The sequence below is a fragment of the Myotis yumanensis genome, unplaced genomic scaffold (assembly GCF_028538775.1).
Source record: "Myotis yumanensis isolate MYYU_CA2020_CCGP unplaced genomic scaffold, mMyoYum1.0.hap1 SCAF_11, whole genome shotgun sequence".
NCBI classification, from domain to species: Eukaryota; Metazoa; Chordata; class Mammalia; order Chiroptera; family Vespertilionidae; genus Myotis; species Myotis yumanensis.
The window spans coordinates 15,129,309-15,155,398 of NW_027223762.1; the positions used below are offsets into that span (position 1 = coordinate 15,129,309).

General features: G+C 35.2%; 1 protein-coding gene, 1 non-coding gene and 1 pseudogene across 7 annotated transcripts in view; all 3 read left to right on the forward strand.

The window, feature by feature from the left end:
- Positions 1 to 26,090, forward strand: part of BIRC6 (baculoviral IAP repeat containing 6) — a 181,438-nt gene that overhangs the window by 82,430 nt on the left and 72,918 nt on the right. For all 6 annotated transcript variants that reach the window (XR_011473150.1, XM_070428963.1, XM_070428967.1 and 3 more), the window contains exons 27-41: positions 1,453 to 1,667; positions 1,840 to 2,048; positions 2,621 to 2,967; positions 3,551 to 3,770; positions 4,296 to 4,429; positions 5,958 to 6,095; positions 7,886 to 8,013; positions 12,813 to 12,944; positions 16,204 to 16,419; positions 16,989 to 17,172; positions 17,763 to 17,918; positions 19,838 to 19,971; positions 20,643 to 20,796; positions 22,882 to 22,998; positions 25,458 to 25,612. Coding sequence is in view for 5 of the 6 variants with exons in the window: in XM_070428963.1 (XP_070285064.1) it covers positions 1,453 to 1,667; positions 1,840 to 2,048; positions 2,621 to 2,967; positions 3,551 to 3,770; positions 4,296 to 4,429; positions 5,958 to 6,095; positions 7,886 to 8,013; positions 12,813 to 12,944; positions 16,204 to 16,419; positions 16,989 to 17,172; positions 17,763 to 17,918; positions 19,838 to 19,971; positions 20,643 to 20,796; positions 22,882 to 22,998; positions 25,458 to 25,612 (2,639 nt within the window). In the remaining variant the exon portion in view is untranslated. The remainder of the gene's footprint in view (positions 1 to 1,452; positions 1,668 to 1,839; positions 2,049 to 2,620; positions 2,968 to 3,550; positions 3,771 to 4,295; positions 4,430 to 5,957; positions 6,096 to 7,885; positions 8,014 to 12,812; positions 12,945 to 16,203; positions 16,420 to 16,988; positions 17,173 to 17,762; positions 17,919 to 19,837; positions 19,972 to 20,642; positions 20,797 to 22,881; positions 22,999 to 25,457; positions 25,613 to 26,090) is intronic.
- Positions 13,170 to 13,867, forward strand: LOC139019387 (small ribosomal subunit protein uS8-like; annotated as a pseudogene).
- On the forward strand, positions 24,666 to 24,798 carry LOC139020247 (small nucleolar RNA SNORA52). The gene has a single exon (XR_011473255.1). It is a non-coding gene; the product is annotated as a small nucleolar RNA SNORA52 (small nucleolar RNA).

A 26,090-nucleotide genomic window follows, 5' to 3' on the forward strand; every position in this document is an offset into this window, starting at 1 on the left:
TTCTTTTAAACTAGCTCCATTGAGAATTGCTCTAGTTGGGTTTATGTACTTGGGTTCCTTTACTATAAAATGTAGGTGTAAAGATCACTAGCTGCCCCTCACTCCAGCCCAATAAAAAGTAAAAAGAACTAAAGTATTATTAATGACTCTGCTGCGTGTTTCACTAATTGAGCTTAATCCTGAAGTGTGTGTGAGATGAGCGATGCAGATTTCTCTTCCTTTCCTTTCAGATCATTTTTGTCTTTCCTTAGTGTGAGCATCTCATGCTGAGTGTGATTATAGTGCTTACACAAAAACACATACTACCTCTGTGTGACCTTAACATTCAAGTAAACCATCTACTTCATATGGTACAGAGCTAAAAAACAGTGATGCGTCAGGGGGAAAACAATGTTTGAGATAAGCTGTATCTGTCTCCATTAGAGGACCTTGCTAAGGGATTTTTTTAGTGATAGTAATGACTACATGTTATTTCAGCCTTATAATTTTACCTTGTATTTTACCCCCAATGTATGTTGTAACTCCATAACATAAGAAGTGAAACAAAGTTTAAGAAAACGAAAATCAAGTATTACAATGTGATATTATTAATGCATCTAGTGAAATTTTTAAAGAAAGACCAATTGGCTAAAAGAAGAGTAGATAGGTACTTTATAGAATTAATCTATATTCTATTTTTTTATTTTTGGTCTGATGTTTTAAATTAAGGCTTTATGTAGAGTTGATTGCCTTTATAGTAACAACTTACTATTGTGTGTATATATATATATTTTAAATATATTTTTATTGATTTCAGAGAGGAACGGAGAGAGATAAAAAAATCAATGATGAGCGAGTATCACTGATTGGTTGCCTCCTCTGCATGTTCCCCACTGGGGCTTGAGCCTGCAACCCGGGCATGTACCTTGACTGGAATTGAATCTGGGACCCTTGAGTTCCCAGGCTGACGCTCTATCCACTGAGCCAAACCAGCTAGGGTTTTTTTGTTTTGTTTTGTTTTTTACTTAGTCTTGGTGTTCAAAGTAACATAGATTGAGGTTTCAGATTTTTTTTTAAATATAGTTTGTTGATTTTTTTCAGAGAGGAAGGGAGAGGGTTAGAGAGCTAGAAACATTGATGAGAGAGAAACATCGATCAGCTGCCTCCTGCACACCTCCTACTGGGGATGTGCCCGCAACCAAGGTACATGCCCTTGATTGGAATTGAACCTGGGACCTCGCGGTCTGCAGGCCAACAGTCTATCCACTGAGCCAAACCGGTTAGGGCTCAGATACTTTTTGAATGGAAATTAACTTTTCTTCTCATTTATTTGTATTTAAGTAAGTTAATTTCATTTTTAAAGAACTTTTTTTAGTATATCTTTTGGTTAATTGATATATGGTATTTTTGCTATTGCTTTTCCTCTGTCTCTCTCTCTCTCTTTTTCTCTCTCTCTTTCTCTTTCTCTCATAGGAGCAAGAAGGTTTGTGACCTTGGATTTTGGCAGACCAATACTGTTGACTGATGTGTTGATTCCCACTTGTGGAGACTTGGCCTCTTTGTCAATTGACATTTGGACATTAGGAGAAGAGGTGGATGGGAGGCGATTGGTTGTAGCAACTGATATAAGCACCCATTCACTAATTCTTCATGACTTGATACCACCTCCTGTATGCAGATTCATGAAGGTAAAGAACTTCAAGAAAGTGATATAATTGATAAGTTTTCTATGTTTCTGACAACTTATGAAAAATACTCAGACATATAATTAAAAGTATAACTATATCAAATTTTTTAATACATTACTCAGATTTTTATTGTTGAAGGTGAGTGTATATGTATATTTATTTTTCATTTCAGATCACTGTCATTGGACGTTATGGAAGTACAAATGCCAGAGCCAAAATTCCATTAGGATTTTACTATGGTCATACCTACATCTTGTCTTGGGAGAGTGAACTGAAGTTAATGCATGATCCTCTAAGGGGAGAAGGAGAATCTGCAAACCAGCCAGAAATTGACCAGCATTTAACAATGATGGTTGCTCTACAGGAGGATATACAGTGCAGGTTGTTAGGAAATTGCAGAATATTTTAATCTTATTGAAATCATTTTATACACACACACACACACACACACACACATACTTAAAATATATTTTTATTGATTTCAGAGAGGAAAGGACAGGGAGAGACAGAGAAACATCAGTGATGAGAGAATCATTGATCAGTTGCCTCCTGCACACCCCCTACTGGGGATTGAGCCCGCAACCTGGGCGTGTGCTCTTGACTGGGATTGATCCCAGGACTCTTTAATCCACAGGCCAGCGTTCTATACACTGAGCCAAACTGGCTAGGACAAACCATTGTATTTTGTATAATGTCTTGCATATATTTTTCAAGTAATATCTTTTCATAAGTGTACAGAAAAGAGCAGAAGGAAATAGGGTATTAGTATGTTACAATAATGTTTAATGCATTGATGTATTGCTATTAAATAATTGACCCTATTTAGTACTTAAATGATATCTTTTCAATGGTTGTGTTAACATGTTTTAGAAATTTAAATTTAATGTGTATTCATAAATGTACATTAAAGAACATTGCAGGAATGATTTTGTTCAATTATTTTTTACTTACAGGTATAATTTAGCTTGTCATCGACTGGAAACTCTTTTGCAAAGTATAGATCTTCCTCCTCTCAACAGTGCTAACAATGCACAGTATTTCTTGAGGAAGCCAGATAAGGCAGTCGAGGAAGACAGCAGAGTTTTCTCCTCCTATCAGGATTGTATTCAGTTACAGCTTCAACTTAATTTGGCTCACAATGCAGTGCAGAGGCTCAGAGTAGCTCTAGGTGCAAGTAGGAAGATGTTGAATGAAACATCAAATCCAAGAGATTTAATTCAGACGTCTTCCACAGAGCAATTACGTACTATCATCAGATATTTATTGGACACTTTGCTCAGCCTTCTTCACTCTTCCAATGGTTTGTATTTGGCTTAAGTATTTTAAAGACTGGGAATATTTATTGTGATCTAGTTGAGTATTTTATTGTTGCCTTGATATTTCCTGGGTAATGTGAATTTTGATATCCATTCTAATGTGAAGATGAAATCTGTTCTTTAGGTTAATTCATTTTCCCCCTGTATTTTTGTTTAATGGATTTTTTGGATTATTTTTTTCTTGACTCTCTGCCACTGATGTACCACATTGTTGTGTTACTGGCAAAATAATAAATATTGTTAAAACGTGCAACAGGGTAAACTTAATAGTTGTTAATCTAATATAGAGCTATCATTTTCTTTCCAAGAGCTATATTTTATTATTACTGATGCGCATACAAACACACATACACAGCCATCTGGTATATCCATCTCCACATACAAGAAATATAATGGATCTAAGTGCGAACTCTTCCCTTCCTCAAGTCTACCTATAAATAACAAAATAAAAATAATATAATTGTGTATTGATTGCTGGTAAAGAAGAAAATATGTCTAGGAATGCTGATTTTGATATCACAGCATACACTTAAATAGGAAATTTTACTGTTTTCTTTTTTATAATAGGACACTCCGTTCCTGCAGTTTTGCAGAGCACATTTCATGCCCAGGCCTGTGAAGAACTTTTTAAACATTTGTGCATCAGTGGAACCCCAAAGATACGGTTACATACTGGTCTTCTACTTGTTCAACTTTGTGGTGGTGAAAGATGGTGGGGTCAGTTTCTCTCTAATGTTCTTCAGGAACTGTACAATTCAGAACAGCTTCTCATCTTTCCACAGGATAGGTAGGTCAGACAATATTGAACTTGTTATTAATGATTTATGCTTCTCATGGTCTGTGTTCAGATTTTGAAATCTGTGTATTGATACTGAGTGGAAAAATGAAGCATGTGTGTCTATTCAGAAGATGGAGCATGCCCAGTGAAGGGCATATTGAAGATTATACATGATATAACTAGACTATATTCTTTGGTTTCCTAATTGAATCATGAACTTTATGGATCTGTGTTTACTAGTATTTCCTATCAGATCATGCTATTTTATGTGTTAAATATGTTTTTTGAGGTTATGCTACACTTCCCTCTACCTGATTTCTTGTGGTTAAAGTTAGAAAATACAATCAATGGTTTGTATTTGGCTTAAGTATTTTACAATCAATAGCTTGATAAAGCTAACTAACATTATACCTATAGAGAGCTTGCTTAGAGCCAAATATCCTATCATTAATTACTCTTAAATTACAATGTAAATATTTTTTTGAATTAAAAAATTGAATCATGATGAGTATTTTATTTATATCTTCTTTTTAGGGTCTTCATGTTACTTTCCTGCATTGGTCAAAGATCACTTTGTAATAGTGGAGTATTAGAAAGCTTACTCAATCTGTTGGATAATTTATTGTCACCTCTTCAGCCACAGTTACCCATGCATCGGAGAACAGACGGTATTATTTAAAGAGTTATCTTTAGTAGAAACATAAGATTCCTGTAAATATTGCTTTAGAAATTAGTTAGGCTTAACTACTATTAAAAATATTCAATACTGCACATTTTGTTACTATTTTTATAATGTAGACTTTTTTGGATGACCAGCCTTCATGTGATTGACTTCCATATAGTTACTGCTTTTTAAATCTTTTCATTATTTGAATTTGAACTTGGAAATTATTATAATGTGTTTCTTCTATGCTGTCATAACTAAAATCAAACTTTCTTAAGTTTAAGGTTTAAAGTACCATTGCTGCTTTGGTCATTGAAAATGAGTTTCATTTGAGGGAGAAAATTTTTTATTGAAATAAAATCCTTAGAACATATGATTTTTATGAGACACTAGATCAGATGGATCTAACTGACATTTACAAAACATTTCACTCCAAAGCAACAAAAGGTACATTCTTCTCAAGTGCATATGGAACATTCTCAAAGATAGACCAATGTTAGGACACAAAACCAGCCTATACAAATTCAAGAAGATTGATATAATATTAAGCATCTTCTCAGATGACAATGGCATGCAGTTAGAAATAAAAATAAATAACATAGTTTGCTTAATTAGACACTTTTAGTGGGCATATAAATTGCTTCAAATTTCATTGTTTTAAATAAAAGATATTTGTTTCCCACAAGTATAAAAAAAAAAGAACATATGATTTTTAAAATTTTATTTTATTATTTTTTTAAAATATATTTTTATTATTTTCTTACAGAGAGGAAGGGAGAGGGATAGAGAGTTAGAAACATCAATGAGAGATACATTGATCAGCTGCCTCCTGCACACCCCCTACTGGGGATGTGCCCGCAACCAAGGTACATGCCCTTGACTGGAATCGAACGTTGGGACCCTTCAGTCCTCAGGCTGACGCTCTATCCACTGAGCCAAACCGGTTAGGGCTTTAAAATTTTATAACTTTATTAATCATAAGTTGAGAGATTTTTTTCATTTCAGTCACCTGTAAGTCTAAGGCAGGGGTGGGCAAACTTTTTGACTCAAGGGCCACAATGGGTTCTTAAACTGGACCAGAGGGCCAGAACAAAAGCATGGATGGAGTGTTTGCGTGAACTAATATAAATTCAAAGTAAACATCATTACAAAAAAGGGTACGGTCTTTTTTTTTTTTAGTTTTATTCATTTCAAACGGGCCGGATCCGGCCCGCAGCCCGTAGTTTGCCCACGGCTGGTCTAAGGATATTATCTTTTACCTTGTTTGCTAGTTTACAATTTATCTGTTATATTTATCCTATATTTAAGATTCTATTTTTGTACCTTGCAGCATTTGTTTTCCATTAGAATCAATTCATTACTTGATTTGTGGTCTTAAGTTCCAATTTTGAGGCTTATTATAAATATAAGTATTAGTAATGATACGGTATGTTTTAGATTTTTAAAATGTTTTATCTCATAATTATTTTATTCGACAACATTAGAACTTTTAGAGTCCCCTGATTATTTTTTACCCTCCCATCTCTATATAGGGGTACTAGATATTCCCATGATCAGTTGGGTTGTTATGCTGGTGTCCAGGTTGCTGGATTATGTGGCAACTGTTGAAGATGAAGCAGCAGCTGCAAAGAAGCCGTTGAATGGTAAAGACAGGGAGAGGTTTCTGACAGGTATCAGAAATTTATAATAATCTGTTGGTGGGGATTTTGAGAAACTCACAGTTATTGCAGAACTGTTTATTGGCCCAGAGATTCTAGCTGTATGTAATTTATGTAAAATATGAATTAACTTTACCAGGAATCTTTGTAAGGATAGAATTCATTTTTGAAGGATGTTAGGGAAAACCTCTTGTCTGAACATGACTTTAGTTTCTAAATACAATTATGTCCTTCATGAGGTTTCCCCCCATACCCCTTTAACCAGTTTATAATAAAACTTCACTTATGTATATATGTAAGTGAAGTTTTAAAAAAGGAAATATGTGAAGACTTCTTGAAGTTTTATGTTTCTTTAGTATAGTGTCATTCTATTTACCATTATAAAGTACAGTTCTATTAATTAATTACAAATGGCTTTTATGCTTCCAGAAATTCTGACATTTTTGTTGTAATTGTTCTTCATAGTCTTGAGGCAACTTTTAAAAATGAAGGGAAATCAAATTGCAAGATGAATCGTTTTCTTCTCTTCCAAGTTAAAACTTTATAAAAATGAAGCTATTTGAAATAGCTACATTTAATATGTAAATATAGCTAACAAGTGCCATAAAATTTGAAATTTTAAACAGTGTCAGGTTCCTAGTATTAAAAAAAGATCCCCTGGAGTGTTTTATAGGTGAATCAATTGATTATGGTGTACATTATGTTTGGGAAGAGGATGGGGGATTCTTTTCATGTACTAAAGAATTTGTCTAGATATTTATTTTTTAAACAAATACTGTATGTCAGTGGTCAATTTACTCAGTTTTAGGATTATATGTAAGACAATTAAACATGACTATAATATGAAGTTGGAATATACCAGTATTGGAGGTTTTAGTTTTCATTTATATTATTCAGAGATTATGGAAATAAATTGGTGGAAGACTTTTTTTTAGGGTTTTAAGAATTTATACTGACTTGACAAATGGATAGTAGAGAATCAAAAAAGATGTCTTTAGGTTAATCAAATAAACAAATAATTGGAGTTGGGTTAAGTGTAGGAATAAGCCTGACTTGAGCAGAAGAATGACACAGAATGGCCTGGATACATTGTAAAAAAATGAGAATAAGTAGAGCTATGCAGCATGATTTTGAATTACTCAACCTTATTTTTGCAGTCATTATGTCAAATTATTGAGTACCATTTTGGGGGCATCTGCACAAAAGTATAGGAGTTTAAAATTTATTTATTTATTTTTGTTTTTTGTTTTTTTTTTCAAATATATTTTATTGATTTTTCACAGAGAGAAAGGGAGAGGGATAGAGAGTTGGAAACATCGATGAGAGAGAAACATTGATCAGCTGCCTCCTGCACACCTCCTACTGGGGATGTGCCCACAACCAAGGTACGCCCTTAGCCGGAATCTAACCTGGGACCTTTTAGTCCGTAGGCCGACACTCCATCCACTGAGCCAAACTGGTTAGGGCAGGAGTTTGAAATTTAGGCAATATTAAGCATTTGTTCTTGTTAGATTTGAGTGACATTTCCACAGTTGTATTGTACAGAGATTAATCTTAATTGTGGAGAAAGTTGGCTGTTATCTGGAAGGAATAGAGACAGAACTCTGGTCTTAAAGTCACTTATGATTTAGGTCAACCTTTCCAGGGTAAAATCTTAGCAATTTCTTTACAATGGTTTTCTTAATTTTTAAAACTGCTTTGTCATGATTGACACATTTATAATTTTGTGTTTGCTGGGTATTAAAAGTACTTTAAAGTTACATTGAACAGAATTATTAATAAAACTTTTCCTTGCCCTATAGGTAACCAGTGGAGTTTTATTAACAATAATCTGCACACTCAGAACATACATAGGTCTTCCAAAGGCAGCAGTAGCCTGGACAGATTATATTCCAGGAAAATCAGAAAGCAGCTAGTTCATCATAAACAGGTAATTTTTAATACTTTTTTTATTTTAATGTTTGAGAACATTGCTTTACAAGTTGCATGGGATAGACTTGCATTAGGTATGGCATGTAAAGAACTAAGTACGCAAATTACTTACCACTTTGAGACTGTGTTTCCCCTTATTTGTAAGACTGCAACAATAAGTAGTTTACAGATTTTTGGTGTTGTCTTTTCAACTGACTATCTCTTCTTGTCTCTCTTTACTACCACTTTAAGTGAAGCCATCATTATCCTCTGCCTAGTCAAAAGGCCTCTCTGCCTTTGTTCTTTCTTATTCTAATTGGTTTTTCATGCTGCCCCTAGGGCAGCGGTTCTCAACCTGTGGGTTGAATGACCCTTTCACAGAGGTCGCCTAAGACCATCGGAAAACACATATATAATTACATATTGTTTTTGTGATTAATCACTATGCTTTAATTATGTTCAATTTGTAACAATGAAAATACATCCTGCATATCAGATATTTATATTACGATTCATAACTAGCAAAATTACAGTTATGAAGTAGCAACGAAAATAATTTTATGGTTGGGGATCACCACAACATGAGGAACTGTATTAAAGGGTCGCAGCATTAGGAAGGTTGAGAACCACTGCCCTAGGGAGTTCTTTTTAAAAATCAACCATTGGATTATCTCACTCCTTTAATTCTTAGTTACTTACAGTTGATCTTCTAATGAAGGTTAACCTCCTTAACTTGGTTTCAGAGCATCTATTATCTGACGCTCTGTCTAACATTCAGTTTTGAATTTTGGTCTAGCTACTTTGAGTTCCTGGACCAGTTTTCTCATACAGAATTTTGGTTGTGCTGTTTTTGTCTTGTTTTATTTTTTCTCCAAACAACATACTTTACTCTTTCTCTTGGATAACCTAACTTACTTTTCAGGTCTTTCCTGGTTTCTCAATTAGCATAGTATTGCATACAATATGTTCCTCGTGTGTCTTATATATTTCCTTTCATATTCATTATATGTTTTTATAGGGATTCTTTTATTTTGTGAACATGAGATTTGTGCATTTCACTGAGTAAATGATTTCTTACAGTACTATTAGGAATCATGCAGAGTATGTGCTCTTTTATTTCTGGCTTCTTTTGCTCAAAATGATATTTTTGAGATTTATCTGTATTATTGAGTGTATTAGTGGTTCTTTTTTATTCATTACTACTATTCATGTTTGGAATGTTCCAAAATCTGTTTTTCTACTTTCCTGATGATGAAACCTTTATTTTTTGGTTTATTCTTTAATTGTTTTTCTTTGAAATATTAATAGATCTCTGCTTCTTCATTGTGTAAATGCATGTGAACACATACACTCACTTTTTCTTTTACAGAAGGGTATATAGGGGTAGACAAAAGTGGTAGGTTTACAGTTGTGAGTTCATGAAATTCAAGAGTTTCTTCTTATTACTATTAATTAATTATTATTATTAACATACTTTTGTCCACCCATATATATTAGGATGTGATTTTATTGCAGGCCATCTGTGGATTCTTGTGGTTTTTATCTCAATAGGTTCCATGATTTCTCTTGAAAATTAAGCATAAAATTATTAATGTATATTTCACTTTGTGGAAGTGAGTTTATAGCTGACCTCAGATTCTTATGATGCTGTACTTTATTAAAATTACTTAAAAAAAAGATTTTTAAGTTAATTTTTAGAGAGGAGGGGAGCAAGAGAAAGACAGAGAGACAGACAGACCAATGTGAGAGGGAACACCTCCTGCATGCCTCCTTTTGAGCCTGAAACCATGGACATGTGCCTTGACCGAGAATCAAACCAGCAACCTTTCAGTGCATGGTACAATGCCCAGCCAACTGAGCAACACCTGCCAGGGCTACAGTTACTTTTGAAAGTGTCCTCCTCTTTCTCTTACAGCATGTGCTATATCCTTGATACTTAGTGTACAACCTAGGTTGTTGTCAATAATATTTGTGTAATTGATTTAAGATGAAATGACATTGTATGTGAAACCCTTAGGATATGGCAAGTTTGTGAAAGCTTTGGGATTTTTTAAAAAACACGACCTAGCACCAACTTGTTTATTTTCACTTCTAAGTTTTTTAGCTATGAGCTAACTATTTGATCTCTTGCAAGAAAGATGATGTGAAGCTTTTTCTTTTCTTATTTAAATAATTATTATTTATTGACTGGGGATCAAACCTGAAACCTTGGCGTATCAGGGCAATGCTTCAGCTAGCCAGGGCTGAAGCTTTTTCTCTCAACACTTTTTCTTTTTGAAAGTCAACTAATTTTAGGTGGTACTAATTTGCATTTTTTTTCAAATGTAGCTAAAATTTTTTGGTCACTTAATATTTATGCTGGCTGCATTTAATTTAGGATATGAAAATAGAAAATAAACCTAGAATGTAGTTCAGTAGATTTTTTTCTTAGTAAAATGTTACTACCGTATTTTATTTTTTAGTGTGAAGGACATTACTGGATAATTGGCAAGACTTAAAATGGGGTTTGTGGAGTAGTGGTAGTAGTACATCAATGTTATGTCTCTGATTTTGATGGTTGTATTATGGTTTATAGGAGAAGGTTCTTGTTTTTATGAATTACACACTAAAGTGTTCAGGATTGATTGGTCTTCAGGTTGCCAACTTATCCTCAAATAGTTGGGGGAAAAATGTCTTTGTATAGTAATTTAAATTATTAAGATTGTGGTTGTTTCAAAATAAATTATATTTTTTTCTTGGTTATAATTGTATATGTTAACTATAGAGCTTTTGGAACAATTTTTTGAAAATAGTGATTTGTAATAGTTTTTACATTTATATAATATGTGTTGATTATTTAATGTATGTGCATGGCTGGTTTTAATTTATGATAAATTTTCATATATGGGTATAACAGCCAAGTTGATATTTATTTATAATACTAGAAGCCCTGTGACAAAAATTTGTGCACTGCCAGGGGGGTGTCCCTCAGCCCAACCTGTGCCCTCTCACAGTCTGGGACCCCTTGGGAGATAACCACCTCCTGGCTTAGGCCCGCTCCCCTGGAGGCAGGTGGCATGCCTGATTCCGCGGTGTCAGCCCCATCTCCCGTGGTAGCAGATGGCAGGCCCGGATCCCGAGCTGGGTCGGGCAGCTGCTCAGATAGTGCTGCCGCCCGCCTCGCCCGCCCCACCCCACACACACGACAGGCCCGGATCCTGCGCTGCCACCCACCCCAGCCTGCACACAGCAGGCCCAGATCCCGCGCTGGGGCGGGCGGTGGCTCAGGATCGCGCTGCTGCCCGTCCTGGGCCGTACACGGCAGGCCAGGATCTCGTGCTGGGGCGGCCAACGGCTAGGGATCGCGCTGCTGCCAGCTCCATGCGGTGCAGCGCAGTGCAGCGGGATTTGCCTGCAGTATGCAAATTAGCTGCCACTTTTGTTGGTGGTTAATATGCATATCACGCTGATTAGCCAATGGGAGGTGTAGCGAAGGTACGGTCAATTACCATGTTTGTCTATTATTAGATAGGATGATATTAACATTTTTTATAATTGTGATTATAAGTTTCTAGTGATTTTCTATTTAGAGTATTGTTTTGCATGTATGGCTATATGAGGACGTGGTTAAGTCATTCAATAGATTTTTTAAGGTCTTTCTGGGCAGAGATATTTTCCCTCCTTTTGGTTCGTTTGTTCAGTACTGCCAACTAGTGGTTGCCAGGGATTAGAGATGATGCAAATGGGATATGAGGATAGTGGGTGGGCAACAAAGAAGAACATGAGGGAACCTTGTGGTGATAGAACTGTTCAGTATTAACTGTAGTGATGATAGATACATGAACTAACCTATGCTTAGAATTGTATACAATGAAAATACACACACACACACACACACACAAATGAGTACAAGTGAAACTGGAGAAATCTGAATAAGTTTGGTGAATTATAACATTGTCATTACCCAGTTGTGATATTTTTTCTTATACTATATTTTGTAAAACGTTATCATTGGGGAATTTCAGTAAAGTGCCCAAGAGATCTCTGTATTTTTTCTTACAACTGCATATGAATCTACTGTTATCTCAGTAAAATTGTTAATTAATGAATACATATGCATACCAAAAATATACTGCTCTTGAATGAGATTCCCATAAAGCAAAACTAAAAAAAATATTGTCCAAACATATTTCCCCATATATTTAAAAATAATTCTTTTCCTTTATTTAAAGAAAAGTCTATTAGGCCTAATGGCTTACATGAGAAAATCTTCTGGCTATTTCCCTTCTCCCATGAGATAAGGAATTAATCACTTTTACATTATGAAATGGAAAGATCTTATTATTGGGACTTAGACAGATGGTTTTTCTTTTTATTGTTGCTGTTTTGTTCTTGAAATCAGCAACACAGTTAAAATTCGGTCTTTCAGGGAATTATAATCATCCCTTGGTATCCACAGTTATTGGTTCCAGGACCGTGTAGATACCCAAATCTGTATATGCTCGTCACTTAGATAAAACTGCATAGTATTTGTATATAACCTACATTGTCCTGTATACTTTAAATTTATCTCTAGGGTACGTATAATACCTAATACAATGTAAATGCTATGCAAATAGTTGTTATATTGTTTAGGGAATAATGGCAAGAAAAATAAGTTCTGTATATGTTTAGTATAGGCACAACCATGGTAATTGGGCCTAACTATATAGTGCAGGTCAAAAACAAGGTATCATTTGTACTAATTCCATTAGTTTGATATATGAATTATGTGAAGAGTATAATAATTTATTTTGTTACTTTAATCATTGCTATCTATAAGAGCATTTTTTTTTAAAGCAACTTAACCTACTAAAAGCAAAACAGAAGGCTTTGGTGGAACAGATGGAAAAAGAGAAAATACAGAGTAACAAAGGATCATCATATAAACTTCTGGTAGAGCAAGCAAAACTAAAGCAGGCTACTTCAAAGGTATGATTTTTTAATTTTCAATGTAATTATCTTAGAAAAGTTATTTTCCCTTTTATCATTTCAAATTATTTGAATAGATAAGTATCTTTAATAATGACCTGGAAATGTAAATATATGTTATTCAAATTATGATGGGGTTATATTCTAATAAACCAATTATAAGTTGAAAATATTGTTAAGTTGAAAATGCAGTTGCTCTTTCTACTATCTTTCTGTACTGCCACAATGGTATGCGTGAATGTCCTGGCTGGTGCTCTCAGAGTATCAACAATGCTGAAAAGAGAGACAAAGGCCAGGTTCTTATTAGGCCATGCTCAAAAGTCATTGTCTGGTTTCTTACTGTGATGATGAAGCATGGGTACATTGATGAATTTGAAATTATTCATGACCACAGAGCTGGGAAATCTTTTGTGAACCTCACTAGCAGATTAAACAAGTGTGAGTAATCAGCCCCAGATTTGATGTGCAACTCAAAGATCAGGAAAAATGGTAGAACAACCTGCTCTGTCCCATCACTTTGGTTTCATTGTACTGACAACCTCAGCGGGCATAATTGACCATGAAGAAGCAAGTTAAACACACACACAGAAGGGAAAATCCCGGGATTCTTTTTCTTTTTTAAATTTATCTAAACTGTTGAAAGTATTACAGATGTTCCCCTTTTTCCCTCCGTTGACCCTCTGCACCCCGTTTTTATACCCCCTCCCAAGGCCTCCACCACACTATTGTCTGTAGGGATGTAATATATATGTGCACATAAAATGCCTCAATGAAAAAAAAATGCAATCAATACACCTAAACTATGAAATATCATCACTTAGCCTACCTACCTTAATCGTGCTTAGAACATAATGTCCAAAAAATGCTAGTCACAGTACACGGTAGAGTATTGGTTCATTATTGTGATCGCTTGCCTGACCTGGAACTGTGGTTTGGTGACACTGCCTAGCATCAGGAGAGAGAACGATACTGCATATCACTAGCCCAGATAAAGATCAGTCCTATTGCTTTGCATCATTGTGAAGTAAAAAAAAATTGTAAATTGAACCATTGTAAATCGGGGACCGTCTGTAGTATATTTTCTTGAAAGTGGACTGTGTTCCAGTAAATTGAAGATAAAAGACTCCAGGAAATACAGTTTTCCTAAGTAAAATCAAGTGCAGTGATTTATTAAAAAAAAAAAAATCCTCACTTTTAGACTCTGTCCTGGCTCAAGCCTTTGATGGAGAGATACCAACAACCAATCTACATTTTTCTTGGTCTTCCTCTGCCCCCCGCCCCCCAATTCCCCCACCAAACTAATAGAAGAAAAACTATCCCTCTTGATGATTTACCTTGGGGCTCATCAACATAATACTTCCCTCTACTCAGCAACTTCATTCATTCATTGATTTGTTCTTTTATTACCAAGTCAGACAAGAGCTTTGCCTTACTATGTTGAGAAAATATGGGCTCTTTCTCCTCCTTTATGCAGACCCTAAGGGAGAAAGAATGTGGGGCCATGAAAGAGAGGAGGAACAAACAAACAAACAAAAACAGGAAGAGAGGGACTCCGTGTGAAGTGGAGGGGGCTATGGTGGTCATGGCTCAGAGTACAGAAGAGGACAAATGTCTGTCCTTGCTCTCTTTGTCCAGCTGCTATAACTCCCTCCATCACAGTCTGAGCTTTTTCCCCCTCACCCTCTGTCATGCTTTTCCCATTCTGATTTAGAAGCCTCTTTCAGGATTTACGTTTTCTATTTTTTTCATCTCAAGCTGCAAAGGTGCAGAGTAATTAGCCATGTTAGTCATGCAAAAATAGGAGGTGGACCACAAACAATGTGGGTCTGGATGACTCCAGAAAACTTTTTTATCAGACCTACAAATATCTCTCAGAGATATAAGATGAAATGGTGATGCCCGGAGACTCAGTAAAGTCTGAAATGTGAACAGTGAGTCCTGGACTTGGAATTTCCTGGCACTGGATAGGATAATCCAAGGAACACAGCATTGGGGCAGTCCAATCGATCCCTTAAGAATATCACAGCCCTCGCTGGTTTGGTTCAGTGGGTGGAGCGTCGGCCTGTGGACTGAGGAGTCCCAGGTTCGATTCTGGTCGGGGTTATGTGCCCGGGTTGTGGGCTCGATCCCCAGTGGGGGGCGTCATGCAGGAGGCAGCCGATCAGTGATTTTCTCTCATTGATGTTTCTGTCTCTCTCTCCATCTCCCTTCCTCTCTGAAATCAATAAAAATATATTAAAAAAAAAAGATAAAAAAAAACTATCTAGAAGCCCACATCTGAAGCCTATATGTTCATGTTTACCAGTGTCACCTCAACCAATTTAATAAAAAAAGAAACTATGTATTTTTAAACTTGTGGGGATAACATTTATATGTAGCCACCAAGTTTGGGTATTGTGTTTCTATAAATACGAAATTACAGTTATTCCCTCAGATTTTGAAATTAATACTTGAAATTATATAGGTTTCTTTAACATCTACCTTTTATGAACTATGTTTAGGATATTTTAGTAGTGTATATTTAGGCCATTAGATTTGACCTAATGTATCCTTTTTGTAGAATTTCACTTTTCTGAAATTCTGTTATGTATCCCATACTTACTGTAAAATAGGACGTTAGGTATATTGGTCAGTATAGATTTTAGTAATCTTACTTTTTGATCTTTAGATGTTGTAAGTTTTCTGAGTGAATATTTCCAGTATCTATCTATATAAAAGCCTAAGTGACCAGACTACCGGATGACTGGCTTGTAGTTATGACGCTCAGTGACCACCAGTGGGCAGATGCTCAATGCAGGAGCTGGTCCCTGGTGGTCAGTGCGCTCCCATAGTGGGAGCACTGCTCAGCTGACAGACGGGTGCCAAACACTGGGCCGATGGCTGGTGAGCGCAGCTGTAGCAGCAGGAGCTTCTCCTGCGGACACTCCTCCTGTGTGCCACAGCAGTGGCGGCAAGCGCATTGGGCCGGGATGAGCAGGAGTGGTGCAGCACCCAGCCCAGGCTCCTCCCCGGTCTCCTGCTGCTTTGCACACTACTTTGTGCTGTGCAAGATCTATGCGGACAGCAGGCTGCAGCCTGACGAGCTGGCCGGTAAGGCCTGCTGCAGTGGCTCGGAGGTTCACTGATCCCCGCAAGCCAGACTGAGGGACTCCAGCTGTGCATGAATCTGTGCACTGGGCCTCTAGTATAAATATATTTGTACTGAAAGAATTTCCATTCAATAGATATTGATTTAAATATTGTAAATTTCTGTGTACAGCACTTTAAGGATTTAATTCGGTTACGTCGGACAGCAGAATGGTCTCGTTCCAATTTGGACACAGAAGTTACAACAACCAAAGAAAGTCCAGAGATAGAACCACTTCCATTTACCTTGGCCCATGAACGCTGTATTTCAGTAGTCCAAAAACTTGTCCTGTTTCTCCTCTCCATGGACTTTACATGTCATGCAGACCTTTTATTATTTGTTTGTAAGGTAAGTAAACTAATAGGCATAATTTGTAATTACAGATTTATAGGGTAAAAAAAAGAATTAGGAAAAATGCAGTTTTTAATTGCTTTTTAATTAAGAGAAGTTATGGTGCTTTTATTGGTTTTTCCTTTTATGAAGATTTATTGTGCCTTGAAATATTTAAAAAATATTTTGTCACTGATTTCTCAGGAGACCTGATTTATATTTTAATCTAGTTAAAGCTAGATTAATGTAGATTCGAAATGTATATAATTTGGGTATGTCTATCTCAAACATACCTTTTTAAGATAATTAAAATAGGAAATACAACCATAAATGTCAAATTACAGTAAAGAGGGGGTTTTAATTCCCTGAAGCATATTCATTGTTCATAGAAACAATTTTTAACTATTCATCCCAGTTTTTAAATAAGATTTAATATTTGATTCATGAAATCACATTTCTTTTTCATTCTCTGTCAGCCAATTATTTTAACATCATAAGCATATCTCATTGAAAACTACAATGCTTTGATTTTGGGAAAAAACATGTAATTGCTCATTAAGTATATGATTTTATAAAATGTATTGCAGGTTCTTGCACGCATTGCGAATGCCACGAGGCCAACTATACATCTGTGTGAAATTGTAAATGAACCCCAACTGGAAAGACTGCTATTACTTTTGGTTGGAACTGACTTCAATAGAGGAGATATATCTTGGGGTGGTGCTTGGGCTCAGTATTCCTTAACTTGTATGCTACAAGATATTTTAGCAGGTTTGTCAGAATTTGTTTTTCATAGGAGTATGTCAAAATTAGCTTGTCATTGCTCTATTAAGTAACCTTTAAAGGGAACTGTAAATCCCCAAAGTATAAAAGATTTCTTTAATGTTATAGCAATAGCAACCATTTAAATTACTTGTGTATAATTACGTTGACTTTTGTGATAACTCTAAGTCTTTTTGGAGGAGTTTATTGGCCCCATTATTAATACCAGCAGTGGGCTGCTTACTAGTTCTCTATGGCCTTGAGGAAGGTAATCTCTGTGCCTTCATATATAAAATGAGGATAATAGTCTCTTCAAATTTAAAATGAGTACCTTTCTTATAAAGTCGTTTTTTGATGAATAAGGGAGTTACACATTTTGTGTTTTCTCCTACTTACTAGTTTTCAGAAATTAAAGGTAATACAATAGGTCCTAGTATTTCCTTAGGTACGTGAGGTTTCATTTGTCACTGAATCTTTTATAGTTGGTAGAGAATACATGTTGTCATTCTCTAAACTGGAGGAAGAAATATGCTTTTAATATGTTTTGGATGTCTATTTATAAATTATTCAAGCAGTTAGAACTGTTTCATTACATGCAGGAGAATTGCTGGCGCCAGTAGCTGCAGAAGCCATGGAGGAAGGAACAGTGAGCGATGATGTTGGTGCAACAGCTGCCGAATCTGATGACTGCCTTCAACAGTCTTCAGTTCAATTGCTAGAAACTATAGATGAACCTTTGACACATGATATAACAGGTATATTCTTTGTATTATGTTTTATTTCAAATATCCTTTAGTTGTTTTTTTTACTTGAAAATTAAGAATGTTAGTGAAGTATATAATATTTCTGTTTTTCTGTTAGGTCTTTTTGGTCTTAGTAGCTGTATCAGTTATTTTCCTAATGATTATGTTTTGCTTTGACTCTCTGAATGAATGCTCATAATAAAATACTATCTATTCATAATGTCTTAGTTATTTTGATATGGTTTGATTTGACTGTGTTGAAGAAATGACAAGCTAGAAAACTTAAAGATTTTCAGTGTTTAAGAAAACAGGGTTAAAGGCTCTTTAAGATTCACTTTTTGTGTATATTTGCTTCTTTTCTTTCCTTTGTTTTTTCCCTTGCTTTTTAAAAAAGTAACTGTAGCTTAGCATAATCGTTTGTGGGATACTCCCTACTTTTCAAAACTAATACCCTATGTATGCCAGATGGTAAGAGAGAGAAGCATCAATGTGTGAGAGAGAAACATCGATGTGTGAGAGAGAATCATCTATGTGAGAGTGGGACATCGATTGGCTGCCTCCTGCAGGCCTCCTTCTTGGGATTGAGCTGAAACCCAGTCAGTCATATGCCCTGACAGGGAATCGAACCAGCAACCTTTCAGCTGATGGGATGATGGCAAACCAACTGAGTGAACCACACTGGCTAGGACCATTATGTATGTATGTATGTATGTATGTATGTATGTATGTATGTATTTATTTTACATTAACTTTTTTTTAATTTAAATTTTTTATTGTTGAAAGTATTACATATGTCTCCTTTTTTTTTTTTTAAATATATTTTATTGATTTTTTTACAGAGAGGAAGGGAGAGAGATAGAGAGTTCGAAACATCGATGAGAGAGAAACATCGATCAGCTGCCTCCTGCACATCTCCCACTGGGAATGTGCCTGCAACCAAGGCACATGCCCTTGACCGGAATCGAACCTGGGACCTTTCAGTCCGCAGGCTGATGCTCTATCCACTGAGCCAAACCGGTTTCGGCTACATATGTCTCCTTTTCCCTCCACTGACCTCTTCCTGGCCGCTCTCCCTCCTCCCCCATTTGTTTTTCGTTAACCTTATATTCTCTCACGTTATTATCTTTCTACCTAATAGTCCCTTTATCTAGATTAGAGTGTCTCCTTTTGTTTACATGAAGAACTCCTTATCTAATATTCAAACAATACATGCCCTTTTCAGAGAAGCTCTTCCCATCACCGCCAGTAGTGTTGGAGATTGCCATCAGTGGTACCTTACACTTGATTCTCTCTGATAGCACTTACCATGTTGTAGTTGGTTTAATGTCTGTAGTGTACTCTCACCTCTGAACCTCTATTAATTTTTTGAGGCTGGAAATTTGTTTTATTAATCTTCATATACTCTAACCCTAATACAGACTGGCATTTGCTAGGCATTCTATAAAATATATGTTGAATAAGAGGGTGGGAATTTATGAGAAGATAAGATTTGTAAGGCATAGAAGCTAGTTAAGAGAACTAAATACTTTCTAATTCATCTTAGAAAAATAAGAATAACAGTCTTATAACTTGAATCTTTTTTGCTTTTCACTGGTATCATTTCCTGAAAAATTAGATGTAACATAATGAATTTCTTATTGGAGGTAAAAAAATTAATAGCATTTAAACTTTATGCAACTTGATTCAACAAGGATTAATTCCATGGTCTTCTTCCTTCGGAATTGCATTGGTTTTTAAAAATTGAGTGTTATAGAGTGGTATATTTGCATATCTACTAATACCTAATTGTCAAGATTAAAAATTTAGAAATTTTTATATCAATAGAAACATGTTACACACAAGTGAAATAACTTTTACTGTAATTAAAAGCAATATATTGGTTAAATTATGTTAATTACTCCACCAGTAAAATCATTTTCAATTATTTGAAGGTGCACCTCCTCTTTCCTCTTTGGAAAAAGATAAAGAAATTGATCTTGAGCTACTACAAGATCTAATGGAAGTTGATATTGATCCTTTAGATATTGATTTGGAAAAGGATCCTCTTGCAGCCAAAGTTTTTAAGGTATGATACAAAATAGTATTCTTTGCAAATAAAACCTTTCATCTTACTCTTTTTGTTTATTCATTACTCAACAGAGGAAAGTGTACATATTTATCACCAATTGACCCATGATTTAATGTACTCAAAATCTATTAAATTGCTGTAGGTACTATAGTATACCAAATGAATAGTATAAGGAAAACTTACAACATTTTTTTAATATATCCACTAATATTATCTCATGTAAGAACCACTAATAAGCATGGGGAAGTATATTTGTGGATTATAAACATTTCAAGCAGCATTTAATCTGATCCAAGCTGAATTCATTGCAGATTTTACTTCTGTGTTAGCCTTAACTTTTCTAAAGGAGATACATGCCTAATACTTTATATTGATTCTTTTTGTGTGTAAGAGATTTTATTAAGGATGGTATTTTTGTGTGTAAGAGATTTTATTATCGATAGTTATCCCTCAGGTTTTAAATAAGCTATTTTTAATATTTTGTATAAAAAGAAGAGAATATTACAGAACCATTCCTCTATATCATTAGGATTATATTTATGTTTTGGGGAATTTAAAATATAGAATGATTATTTTGTAACCCTGTGTGAGTTTAGATAATGTACATAATAATGTCACTCCTTCTGAAGAGGCAAAAATAAACTGCGGTTGTTTTCCATTTGTTTAAGCCAATAAGCAGTACATGGTATGATTATTGGGGCGCTGATTATGGCACCTACAACTACAACCCTTACATTGGAGGTCTTGGAATTCCTGTAGCAAAGCCACCTGCAAATACAGAGAAGAATGGATCACAAACAGTCAGTGTGTCAGTGTCTCAGGGTAAGTGTGTGTTTATATCTTAAGACATATGCTGTTCTTGGAAATAAGTCCTAAATTTATATTTTCCCTCTTGAGAAATTGAGCCCGAGTGTGTTCTAGCAGGGTTTAATACCACAGGTGTGCCATGAGAGTGACATTCAGAGCTGTGTGTTTCTGTCAGTAAGTTTTGAGGAGCTTCCATTTATGGTCCAAATTTTCCCCCCCTCAAAATAACACTTAACAAAATAGCAAAATATATTTGTAATTGTGTTTGTCAGTGATTTTCAGTAAATTTGCTTTTACTTTTTAATGTTAATAATAAACTTTTGTATTTGTCAACAGAATAAAACTATTTTGAATATTATTTTGGCACTTTCTAGTCACATAAAATATATCATTTTTTTTTTTTTACACTTTGAATCAATCATACATTTATTAGAGAGTTACAAGTATAATACAGAGAACATGTGTTGTCTTGATCCATTAGGTGTAAGTTGCTAATCTGATGTTATTTTGTTTTATATATTTTTCAAAGTAGGTCATTCTTCTACATAAACACATCAGAAGGCACATTTCATCATAATCAGGAAATTAACATTAATATTAACTAATGTTCAGACCTCATTCAAGTTTCGTCAGTTGTGTCTACATAATGTCCTTCAATGCAAAAGAATTTAGTGCAAAAACTTGCAGTACATTTATCTCTTCAGTTTCATTCAGTATGCCACGGTTTAACTTTTGTGATCGTGATACTTTTGAAAATGACAGCCTAATTACTTTATAGAATGTCTTCCAGTTTGGGTTTGTATGCTATTTCCTCATGACTAGATTGTAGTCATGCATTTTTGACAGAAATATCATGAAAATGTAATGCTCAGGTTTTCTTATTGCATCCCATTAGGTGGCTCATAATTTTAATTTGTCCCACTACTGCAATTTTAAGTTTATTTACTTCATTAAGGAGGTGTTTGCTTATCTTCTCCATTGTAAAGTTATTCTTTTCCCCAAGTAAAAGATTTTACTGGTTTAGAGGTGGTGGCAGAGCGTTTCTTGGAAACTATTCTTTAAAAAAAAAAATTACATGTTTATTCATTTAGTTTGAATAGACCCTTGGTTTGCTGTTTTACTCAATGGATTATAATTCACTGTTATCATTATTTACTTGTTTGTTTTTATTGAGATAATATATAAATAACAAAGTTTACTGTTTTAGCCTTTTTAAGTGTGCAGTTCTGTTGCAGTAAGTCCATTGTTAGTGTTGTCCTTATTTATTTTGATGTTCAAATTGTCCCGGATTTGACCAGTGGGATCTTTTCCAAGCTGATCACTTGTATTTTTGTCATTTTCGCATCTTTCTTTGAGCACTTCCTTGTTTTCTGGCGCAGCAAGAGGCCAAGGCTGATTATTTACTTTCTCTTCCCAAGATTGAGAATTAGACATTTTAATAAGGCAAAGCGATGTCAAAACATTTTAGAGGAGAAATTGTGATTAAAAAAACAAAATTTGATTGGTAGATAGACCCCCTACTGGGGCTCAAACCTGCAACCCAGGCATGTGCCTGGAGCAGGAATCATAGGTTGATGCTCAACCACTGAGCTACATTGGCTGGGCTACTTACTGTTCTTTTGATGGCCATGCCCTCTTGGTGGACAAATTTAGCAGAGTGTGTATGTGTCTATACACATTTGCATTTATATTCATTTCTATGTCTATCTAGAATGCCATGAGTTCACATTGATACAACACTTTAATCCAACTTCATAGGCTTCATTTTAGTAGTCCCCATTTGCATAGTTGTATCTTTTTTTGACAGTGAGGAATCTGGTTCTCAATATCTTTAACATATTCATTTCATTATTATTACTTCACTTATTTGATCCACCTCATTCTACTTACTCACCTTTCCATCTCTGGACTTCTTTGTACAGGTATTATTACCTGCTATGGCTCTGATAACCCCATGCCTGGTTGTTCTTACATGAGGACACATATCCTACCCAGTTTCCTGTTTGGATGTCAACATTTTATTGTAGGAAGTAGGACATGAGTAAGTCTTACCAAATTATCTTTTAAAAAAAAATATTTTCATTGGTTCTTTTTTTTTAGCCCTAGATGCTCGTCTAGAAGTTGGACTTGAACAGCAAGCAGAACTGATGTTGAAAATGATGTCTACCTTGGAAGCAGATTCCATTTTGCAGGCATTAACAAATACATCTCCTACATGTAAGTAAAAATTGTCGTTCTTAGAGTATTGCAAAAATGATTAACCTGCTGATTATTTTCAGGTGTAGCCAGCAAGGACAAATTTCTAAATTTGATGTCTGATGTGAGTCTGAATGGGCTAAATACATAGCACAGTGATGACGAACCTATGACACGCGTACTCATTTTTTTGGTTGATTTTTCTTTGTTAAATGGCATTTAAATATATAAAATAAATATCAAAAATATAAGTTTGTTTTACTATGGTTGCAAATATCAAAAAATTTCTATATGTGACACAGCACCAGAGTTAAGTTAGGGTTTTTCAAAATGCTGACACGCCGAGCTCAAAAGGTTCGCCATCACTGATATAGCACTTCTCTTGCTAAATTAGTAGGAAGTTGAGAAATAAGACAAAGGATTAACAAGTTGGGAGAGTGGAGGGGACCAAAATATCTCCATGTAGTGCTCTTAAATTCAACTCAGAAACCTGAGTCATGTTTTTGTTACTGTCTTGTGAGGTTAAGTAAATTCCTAGGGAAGGCTGTTAGCTAGCTATCTGTGAGTTTATTGCATTATATTTAAATCATTAATAAAAATGGCTTTTGTATTACTAACATCTTTATTATCCTTAAAGACTAGGATGGAAGACCTAGGTAAGGATGATAGTCAAATGGGCCTAATTGAACTGCAGAATTGAAAGGATTTACTACCTAATTATAGCAAAGGAATCAAATTTTTTATAATAAGGGACCAGATGTTAAATATTTTAGGATTTCTGAGCCATATAGTGGGCATTGTAACTACAAAACTCTGACTTTTTAGCAATAAAGCAGCCATAGACAATAACAGTATGAAAAAGAATGGGCATGGCTGTTACAAAATCAGGTGGCCTGCAAGATTTAGCTGACAGGTCACGGTTTGCTGACCCTTGATGTAAAATGCTAGACTTGGGTAGATCTGCTCCTCTCAGGTGAGTACATTTTAGATAGCAGCCTATCTCTCAAAGGCAAAGATCGAGGAGAAGTACTGAGAAGATGATAATGGTTCCCCCCACCCATGTAGGCCTACGAATCACTTTACCTGCTCTGTGACATGGTGACAATGGGCTGGTCATAGCAGTTAGAAGCTAGGGAGAGCATCATGTTCCTTCAATCAACGGGAGTTCACAGTTCATTTTCATAAAAGCTTTGGGTTTTTTAGTTCTCTCTGTGTTAAGTTAAATTCTTTCATTGCAAACTTCATTTATTTCTTAGGAGATATAGAAAAAAAGAGAAGATGCTGTTCTGTACTCTTAGTATTGGTATTCTAATATTGTTATACATCGTCTCCTATGTAATAATGGGGATCCCTTTTGTTTGGTCAGCCTTTCCATCACCACAGCTCAATTCTGCCCAAAATAGTGCTTTTCTTTGTTAGCCATTTAAAAAACCACACAAAAACATTTATTAGAAGATCCTTTGTAATTGGTATCAGCTTCTCAATTGTCTTTTGATTATTGTCATGTGTAGAATTGTGTCCTCCCCTTTGTTTTCCCCTTCCTTTTAATATAACTTTCTAAATATATGAAGAACTGCTCTTAGAGTCCCTATATTTCGTGCTCCTCATGAATTATATTTATTTAATTAGTTTGATGTGTGGCTTGGCATCAGGATTTTTGGATGCTTCAGGGTTAAGAATTGACTAGATTGTCCATTCTAATCCCTGCTGGCCAGCCTGTGGCCTGCCAGGTTTCACTTGTGGACCAGAGCACCCTAGAAACCTCCTGGAGAAGAGAGCACAGCTCCAGTGGGCTCATGCCATGGGAACTTCTAGACCAGTGATGGCGAACCTATGACACGCGTGTCACAGGTGACACGCAAACTCATTTTTTTGGTTGATTTTTCTTTGTTAAATGGCATTTAAATATATAAAATAAATATCAAAAATATAAGTCTTTGTTTTACTATGGTTGCAAATATCAAAAAATTTCTATATGTGACACGGCACCAGAGTTAAGTTAGGGTTTTTCAAAATGGTGACACGCTGAGCTCAAAAGGTTGGCCATCACTGTCCTAGACACTCGTGGGTGGGGGTGGAAGAAAGAGAGAAAGAAAAAACAGTCCATAGACTAGAGTCTAGATTATTCTAAAACTACCTTCTTAAGAATTAGTCGAGATTCTTCTTCCTCTCCCTTTTCTTTTCCTCTTATTAATTAGGAAAAAATTTAAAAATTGCTAGAGTAAAGTGCAAAAAAGTTTCTTTCCTTTGGTGGACAAATCCTGTGATTTGGGAGTTTCTCTGTTGATTGTCCTTTTTGACTTTCAAATAATGTGGTAAAAACAAGTTTTCAAATAATAACAATGAATCATTTTAAAGAATACAGTTTTAAATTAAAAAAAACAAACAAACCCACAACCATCAGTTACCTATACATAGTAATAGCTAGTTAGCAGTTCTCCTGATTTGTGTATAAAATCATAATTGTGTTTAATTTTCAGTATCACAGTCTCCCACTGGAACAGATGATTCACTTCTAGGGGGTTTACAAGCAGCGAACCAATCCAACCAACTTATTATACAGTTATCATCTGTCCCAATGTTAAATGTTTGTTTCAACAAACTTTTTTCCATGCTTCAAGTCCATCATGTTCAGGTATGACTTCAGGAGAAATGATGCATTTTTAGACATTATTAACAGCCTGATATAAGATGAAAATGACTGGGGAGAGCATTCTCAACCTAACAGGGATGATTTCTTTATTATGCTCAGCTGGAAAAATATTGGAGATGCTTTGATAACCACAGCTCTTCAGTAATAGGTTATATGTATATTTTTTATGATTCTAAGTTTTATTGATTAGATCCCACTACAGTTGACTCTTGAAAAACAGAGGTTAAGGGCTCTGACCTCCCCCACAACTGAAAATCACATTTAACTTTAGACTATCCCAGTTTAAACTACGAATTGCCTTATGTTGACCAGAAGCCTTACTGATAACAGTCAGTTGTATTCTTACAATAAAATAAGCTAGAGAAAAGAAAGTGTTACTAAGAAAATCTTAAGGAAGAGAAACTACGTTTACATATTTATTGAAAAAAGTCTGCATGTAAGTGGTTCTGTGCAGTTCAAA